General features: G+C 40.3%; 1 protein-coding gene across 1 annotated transcript; it reads left to right on the top strand.

Moving 5' to 3' along the window:
• Positions 1 to 327: 327 nt before the first annotated feature.
• LOC306927789 (uncharacterized protein) lies at positions 328 to 6,316 on the top strand (the record flags this gene model as incomplete). The annotated part of the gene is made up of 2 exons (XM_079507640.1): positions 328 to 448; positions 4,918 to 6,316. The coding sequence occupies 2 exons, from the start codon at positions 328 to 330 to the stop codon at positions 6,156 to 6,158; spliced, it is 1,362 nt and encodes a 453-aa protein (XP_079363766.1). The 3' UTR covers positions 6,159 to 6,316.
• Between the last annotated feature and the right edge of the window lie 2,517 nt (positions 6,317 to 8,833).

The raw sequence follows: 8,833 nt of genomic DNA, 5'->3' as shown, positions 1-8,833 counted from the left end.
TCATCAAGATTAAAACAAAAAAAGGTTTTTAATACTTCACTTTATGCACAATGAATTGAGAATATATGAAAGTTTCACGTTTCAATTATTTTACGGAAGAAAATTTACTTTTACACAATATTCTAATTAATTGTGATGGAGCTGTAGTGATTCATTGAGCAGTATGGGAAAAATAGGGGGGTGGGGGGACTTTTTACAGGGGCCAGTTTTGAATCGCAGATGCCTGTAAGTGCTCTTTGAGAGTGGTTTTGAAAGAGTCTAGGTCTAAAGTCCTTCCTTATTCACTTGATTTCAGACCAGTGTGTGGAGTCCAGGCTGCAGGTGAAGATGAACTCTCCAGACTCAGCCAGGGACGTTTCTATTAAACAGGAACCTGAAGATGTTTCTATTAAACAGGAAGCTGAAGACGTTTCTATTAAACAGGAAGATGAAGACCAGCCACACCTCAGTAAGTTTCATGTGCTCTTCCTTTCTTTAATATGTACTGTCGGGTTAGGGTTTATAGGTTAGGGTGCATTTTGAGAACCCACACATATTCCGCGTGCGCACAAATCGCACAAAGCGTGCATGCTGTGTGGCCCCCCACTCAATAATTCTATAGCTGTGGCCCCCGGCATAATCTAGTTGAATACCCCTGGCTTAGAATCTGAACTGTCTTACTCTTTACACAACAGAAACATTACCATTATGTGCGACGCAATTTCTATCAGGTGTGGAAAAATACTTGCTTGGCCGACTGGCAGCGTGAGCAAGACATTTGGCGCTGATCGCTACAGTAGTTTGAGATTTGCCCCAGACACAGGCAGACAGATTCACAGACTCACAGACCCATTTACAGACACCCAGACACGCAGGCAGAGAGATTCACAGACTCACAGACCCATTTACAGACACCCAGACACGCAGGCAGAGAGATTCACAGACTCACAGACCCATTTACAGACACCCAGACACACAGGCAGACAGATTCACAGACTCACAGACCCATTTACAGACACCCAGACACACAGGCAGACAGACTCACAAGACCCATTTACAGACGTACAGAGCTACGCAGTGGATATCGTTTACATAGATTGTTAAGCTACCATCGGTCCACATTTCAAGCTTTCATTGTCAGAAGTGCTTCTGTTTCATAACATCATGCACTGAGTGGCATGACTAATTTACTTCCAAATCAGAGCTCAGGTGTGAAGTATCATGTTTTTAAATTTGTTTCTGAATTTCATGATTCAAATGAAATATTTGCTGTAACATCATTATTCATTTTGGTGTTAAAGTAACTAAATATATATTATGCACCAGTCTAGGGGCCTGATACACAACATGAAAATATGACGCTCCCGTCTTCCCCAACTCCCAAGCAGCCACTCAAACAAAGGGTTAAAGGTGTAAAGGCAACTATATATGTATTAACAGAATAGGACTGACAATTTAAGGTGAGTTTCATAAAATAAAATCAAAAGTAAAGGGTTTCAAGGCAACTGATATTGAATGTTGAAATAAATCAAAAGAACTAAACCAAAATAATATCTTACCTAACGAAAACAAAATACAAGAGCTTACCTCCTCAACATGAACAGAACTTAAAGGAAACAGAACTCCAATTCTCCCTCCCCTCCCTCCCCTCATTAGGGGAGTTAGAAACAGTCTCACACATGAGTGTATTAACTCTTTCTACAGAGAAACAATCTCTGTAGAAAGTTTGATCATCCAATTACATCACATCAATTACATCATTTGATATAGTTCTGTGTTGAACTAGTAGAGTAGAAAAAAAGTAGAAATATTCAGTAAACTATAAAACATACTATATTCTACTGCCTGCCATCTAGTGTTCAACCCCCCCTCTTGCGCTCTCTCTCTGTCACACACACTGTTTTTTGGGGACTAGTGGATAACTCACCCCGAAAGTAGAGACATCTCCCCGGGCAACATGTCCGGACTTTCGGGCGACATGACCGGTGAGTTATCCTGACTTTCCGGGTGAGATGTCCGCACTTTTGACTATGAGTTGGAAAAGGGGTGAGTTATCCAGTTACCCAGTATGTATTCTGCATTTGAGCCACGGACCACCATTTGATGACATTTAGCCTCTCGGACCCCAAACTAAAGAATATGTTTGTCGTTGGATAAGATTGTGTCCACAATTCTATGCTGTATTGATGTTGGTAGTTTTCAGAATTACAGTACATTTCAAGTACAACTCAATACAAAAAACTGTTAACTGTGAGTGGACGACACAATAAAGCAGAGGTTCCCAACCACCGGTACGCGGACCAGTGCCGGTCCGCGGGACATGTGCCACTGGTACGCGAGGAGGGAATCCCAAAAATCCATTTGAAAAGACGACACATCTTCACAAGGACTTTCCAAAAGTTTACTCTGTCCGTTCGAATGAAAATACCAAGGATTCGTCAGCGGACAAGTCAGTGACTGATTTATAAACGGCTTCGAGTCCGTGTTACTTCAGTGTTGTGTAGCATAATAGTGACATCACTGACCGATCCTTGGTATCTATCTTTACCGTTTATGTGTGCTGAGCGAGCAGCAGCAGCAGCAACAACAGCTGCAGCCTATATTATCACGGTCGCTCGCGCTAATGAAACAAAACACTACAAGCGGTGATGGTACAGGATTATTATTTCATGTCAAAACATTCAAGTATCAGAAGATGATGTAGGTAAAGTACCCAGGTAAAGTAATGTGTGCGTCACTCTGGACATATATGTGGAAAACGTTATAGTTAAATATTCAAAGTAATCTTCTTCTTCTAAAAAAGACATAAAAAATCATACTTTGCTGATATAACGCCATTTAGGTCAATGATATAACGTTATGATGCGATATAATAATAATATAGCAGCGGGTAGCCTATTTAAGGGCCAGTCAACTGTCTTCCTTGAGAACGTTACCACCCCCCCCCCCCCCCCCCCCCCCCCCCCCTCTTGCCGGTCCACGAACATTTTATGAAATAGGAGTATGAATCGGCCCTTAGTCCTTGCGTGGATCTTGCCAATAACTGAGTGAGCCATCGATTCACTGGTCATGTTCTGGTCTAGTGTGCAACCTGGATATGTGACAGATGTTTTCACCTGGAGTTTAACTCCGTTACATTCTACTGAAAAGTTGGATATCTCTCTTAAGTTGTGTCTTGAAGCAAAAACTATACATTCTGATTTACCCAAATGCAGGGATAACTTGCATAGACTAACTGTTTCCAAGCACTCACCTGTCACCAGTAGTGCAGAATCATCTGCGTACAAAAATAAAGGACATGAACAGGGTGAATCCATGTCATTTATGTAAAGCAAAAATAATAAAGGACCTATTATGCTTCCTTGAGGAACTCCACAGCTGAGTTTTTTCGGCTCCGAGAGCAAACCACCTGTTTCAACCATTTGGAATCTGTCTGAAAGGTAGGACTGTATCAGTGACAGAGCCTCACTTTTAAAACCTATATATGACAGTATTTAGCGCAATTGTATGTCCCCGAACGTATGGCTCCATCGCTGCCTCTTTCTTCTCTAGTAAGTAGAACTAACGTGTTGCTGTGTTTACCGTCCCGACTCTCTGTCACGCCGTGCCGGGGCCATGCAGTGCCTCTCTCATGTTTTTGATCGTGCGATAAGAGTCTCACGTTAACGCAGCACGTTAACGCCGATAACGGCCCAGCAGTAGATATAATATTATAGCAGCGCTGCAGGTAGGCTACTTAGGCCAGTCAACGGTCTTCCCTGTGGGTTAGGTTTTGGTACGCTGATGTGCAGCCCCCCCGTTTGCCCCAGACACACAGGCAGACAGATTCACAGACTCACAGACACATTTACAGACGTACTATGCTTGTTGATTTAACAGCCATTTAGGTCAATGAAATGAAAACTGCTGTAGCGATGGTAGCTTAACAATCTATGTAAAAGAGTGGAAATCTTTTCCATGGATTGTTAAGCTACCATCGGTCCACATTTCAAGCTTTCATTGTCTGTTTTCAAGTGCTTCTGTTTCATAACGTCATGCACTGAGTGGCATGTCTAATTTACTTCCAAATCTGAGCTCAGGTGTGAAGTATCATGTTTTTAACATTGTTTCAGAATGTCATAATTCAAATTTAAATGAAATATTTGCTTTAAAGGACCTATAACATAAAATCCAACTTTTTCAATTTCTTTTGTGTTTTTGTGGATCCCATATGTGTTTTCTGTCCCCACAAATAACTATTTTGAACAATCAGGCTTTCATATCATATAGGTGCTTTAATTGCTCTCAGGAACAGCTCAACTGATTTTGTCCTCATCGTGATGTCATCAATGTCACCCTACTTTGTATAATTCCTCCTCTTCTTCAGTCTTCAGTTCCAAATTTGCATTTCCACTTTGTTTACAATGTCCACCATTGTTGATTTTCCAAGCTGGCATGGAATGGAAAAAAGCCTGGTTTTATCTAGCATCAGTATTATAATGACTCAAATATTAAATAATCTGCATATAGGCACCCCAACAACCTCAGGACATTGTGGTACTGCAGCTAAAACTGCTTTCAAAGTCCAGAAAGAAATTACAAGGGCTGGTTTTATCAGAGTGGTGATTGAGGCTCAAACCATTAGAAATAAGCTTGAGGGACATAGACAATATGATATTAAATATTAAAAGCAGTTTTAAAATGCATGTTATGTGCGCCTTAACATAATTTCATTTTGGTGTTAAAGTAATGTGAAGTAAATATATTACTTCACATTACTTTTTTAGTATTTTGCTAAAATCTCGCTAAAACAGTAAAAACCTGTAGTTAGTAACGGTTTAGTCAATCGTATATTGGTACATTAGGTAATAGCTCATTTTGTACATGGAACATGGAAGAAGAATAGATTTACATTTTAGGAATCCAGTGTTGACCATCATGTTATTTTTCTGCTCCTAGACATCCTGCACATCGTTGTGTGTAAAGAGGAGGTTTCTCCTGAACAGGAGAGGAGCCCCAGTCTGCTCCAGGAGGAACCAGAGCCTCTACACATTAAATATGAAAAGGAGGAGCTTAAAGAAGAACAGGAGGATCTACTTCAAAGACCAAAGGAACCTGTAGGGTTAATGTTGACATTACTAGCAGTGAAAGGTGAAGAAGAAAATTATGATGATGAAGAAGAAATATCTTCCCACTGCTCTGAGGTTGAAGTTGAACTTGAATCTGACACTGAAGTCACTGAAGACAGTGATGATTGGGAGGAGACCAGTGAAGATGATGACGAACGGCGGGACAAGAGTTTCAGTTACTCAGGTTCCCTGAAGAAGCACCAGCTTGTCCACACTGGAGAAAAACCTTTTAACTGTAAACATTGTGACAAGAGTTTCAATTATTCATGTAATCTGAAGTCACACCTTTGTGTCCACGCTGGAGAAAAACCTTTCCAAGCTAAACATTGTAACAAGAGTTTCAGGACTTCATGTAACCTGAAGTCACACCAGCTTGTCTACACTGGAGAAAAACCTTTCCAATGTGAACACTGTGACAATACTTTCAGTCAGTCATCTCTACTAAAGACACACCAGCTTGTCCACACTGGAGAAAAACCTTTCCAATGTAAACATTGTGACAAGAGTTTTACTCGTTCAGGTGACCTGAAGAGACACCTTCGTGTACACACTGGAGAAAAACCTTTCCAATGTAAGCATTGTGACAAGAGTTTCAATGATTCAAGTCATCTGAAGACACACCTTCGTGTCCACACTGGAGAAAAACCTTTCCAATGTCAACATTGTGACAAGAGTTTCAGGCAGTCAAGTAATTTGAAGACACACCTTCATGTACACACTCGAGAAAAACCTTTTCAATGTAAACATTGTGACAAGAGTTGCATTAATTCAAGTCATTTGAAGAGACACCTTCGTGTACACACTGGAGAAAAACCTTTCCAATGTAAACATTGTGGTAACAGTTTTAGTCAGTCAAATTCCCTGAAGAATCACCTCCGTGTCCACACAGGAGCAAAACCTTTCCAATGTAAACATTGTGACAAGAGTTTTACTGCATCATCTTCCCTGAAAATACACCAGCGTGTCCACACTGGAGAAAAACCTTTCCAATGTCAACATTGTGACAAGAGTTTCAACAATTCAAGTAATCTGAAGAGACATCTTCGTGTCCACAGTTCTCACAGGACATAAAAATATGTCCACTGTAAACGGTGTGACCACTGAAGTCTAAAATACTCGGGTCACTTGCTAAGACACCATTGCATTCACACCATGGGGTGAACAAAGTTTCCACTATGAATGAGTTCGCTGGGAGGATCACATTAAACAGCTGTATTTTCGTAGGGAGGTCGAAAGACAAGGACAATATTATGGATTATTATACTCCTTTATTTCTAAACGAATATGGGTAAATTCTCCTTCTACAGCACCACCACCCAGGTGTGGGATGCCCTGACCCCTTCCCTCACAAAATACAGATCACTTACATATTTCAACAAGGGCCTGAAAGTCCACCTTTCAGCAGACCCAATGGAGAGGAAATTATCACTTCTCCTTCTCCTGACATTTGTGATGATTTGATTGGCTGAGCATGGAATGTGATGTATAAGATACATATGTGTGATTTTTGTTATTATTCATGTCATGTCTATAAATTGTTTGAATGGGTCTGATGTTTTTTGTGCTATCGCTTTTGGAATCAGTGTTTGGCTGAAATCAACATGTAAATATGAAATAAATGTAACTAGGTGTAATGTTAGAGACCACAGAAGTGAACCTCTCAAGCCTGTTTTCTCAACTCGATCCAATGACAGTCCCTCAGTCAAATTTGGCCACAAATTGTTACTAATTTGTTTAAAATGTTTTTTTTCCTCCAATGCATTGGTTTGATTAATACATTTGTACGTGTATTCATTAAGATTGATACTTGTCTGATTGGTTTGACCTGTTCAATATATTACATTATACTTTACCTGTGGATATGAAATGCACAGCATTGTTGAAATGAAACATTGTAAGTGTACCTATGCAAATATATCTGAAAATAATATTTGCAGTAGCCAATACATATTTCTCCCCAATTTATTCTGCATGCCAATTAAGTCCTCCCCACACACATCTATGTGTAGTCACTGCTGTTGTATCCTACTGAGCGGAGCCCACACAGCTCACCTCATGATTTACCGACCACATAATGAGATTATAACTTATATATTATATATGTTATAACACATTCTAAAATGAGCTGTGATTGCCGCTTCTGTGGAATGTTCATAACGATGAACTTCCTGAACTGAACATATAATCAGTAACCACTTGAGCCTTGGGGAGATGTACTGCAAGTTGTTATTGATTGATTGATTGAAATATGTATTAACAGTTTGCAGAATTACAGTACATTTCAAGCTCAAACTCAATACAAAGGCTGTTAACTGTGAGTGGACGACCCAATTAAGCATTACACTTGTTTACAAGAGTGTCCACCATGTTCAATTCATCAAAACATTTAGAGACGTACAATAGACACTTCTATATAGACAAAGAACAGAACAGGAATGGGGGGGAAGTACTCAACAACTATAAAAAAGGGCCCCTGGGCACGTGCCCAAAGTGCCAATATGGTAGATCCGGCCCTGTTCAAACCCCCTGTTTGCCTCGTCCGGCTCTGAGGCACGTGTCAAAATTGAAGGCACAATTTTCCTGAGATTCCTTGCCAACCTTCCGCATGCGTAACAAGTCCTGGAAAAGACGCACTGTGATTGGCCAGTAGTCACTTGAGTGACAGCGAGAGACATGGAGGAGTCGCATGAGTGACGTCACTTGGGCAACAACGCAGCGTGCCTTCAGCGAATGAATGCCTTCAACACTTCTAAATAAGGAAGCTGCGAGAACTGTTGCTTTGTGTTCACTCTTTAATGATTTCTGTTAATAATCCCCCCTGGCTCTGATGTTGTATTGTTGTATGAATAACTTTCTTTTTTGTGTTTGTTTGTTTGTTTGTTTGTTTGTTTGTCTTGTTTGTATTGTAATGTAGGCTATTGTATGTCATGACTGTTATAAAGATTTGTTCATAAAAATAAAAAAAAGCCTTCAGCATTTCCGCTTGACTTCCTGCCTTCAATGGAGACACGTCGCTCCAATGAACTGCAGCGGCCAGTGAGGCATTTATTTATTTTTTAATATCTATGGGCTACATATTACTCTAATTCTTTGGTTCACGCGTTGCCATGCAAAGCCACGGATATCCCCCAATCCAGGAGAAATGAAGGATAAATGACAATTCAGGAGCACTGCAGTAGATGGGGTCGAAATTCATTCATTCAATTCGAGTTTTATTTATTCTCGAAATTACACTGAGTAATCAAACTCATTTTCAGTGTCGTCGAGTAATACAATATCACATAGAAAAAAAACATAATACATCAGAAGATCAGAAAAAGAAAGGGTATACATGTGAATTACATAGGTTTACAAATAAAAATGAGTTCAGCAGTTGACCCCCTCCTTCGAGACCAACAGGCAGGATTTCGGAGTAATAGATCATGTACAGACCAGATTGGCACTCTGCGCATCATTATAGAACAATCAATAGAATGGAACTCTCCCTTATACATAAATTTCATAGACTATGAAAAAGCTTTTGACAGCGTAGACAGAGAGACACTGTGGAAACTTCTGCGGCATTACGGCATACCAGAGAAAATCATCAGCCTAATCCAAAAAACCTACCAAGGAATGTCATGCAAGGTGCTACATGCAGGCCAAATGTCAGACAGTTTTGAGGTCCAGACTGGAGTCCGGCAGGGATGCCTCCTATCGCCGTTCATGTTCCTAATCGTCATTGACTGGATCATGAAGACCACCAC

This window comes from Electrona antarctica, assembly GCF_951216825.1.
Source record: "Electrona antarctica genome assembly, chromosome: 8".
NCBI lineage: Eukaryota > Metazoa > Chordata > Actinopteri > Myctophiformes > Myctophidae > Electrona > Electrona antarctica.
Note: the sequence above shows the minus strand (reverse complement) of the source record. Positions and strands in the feature narration are given on the sequence as shown.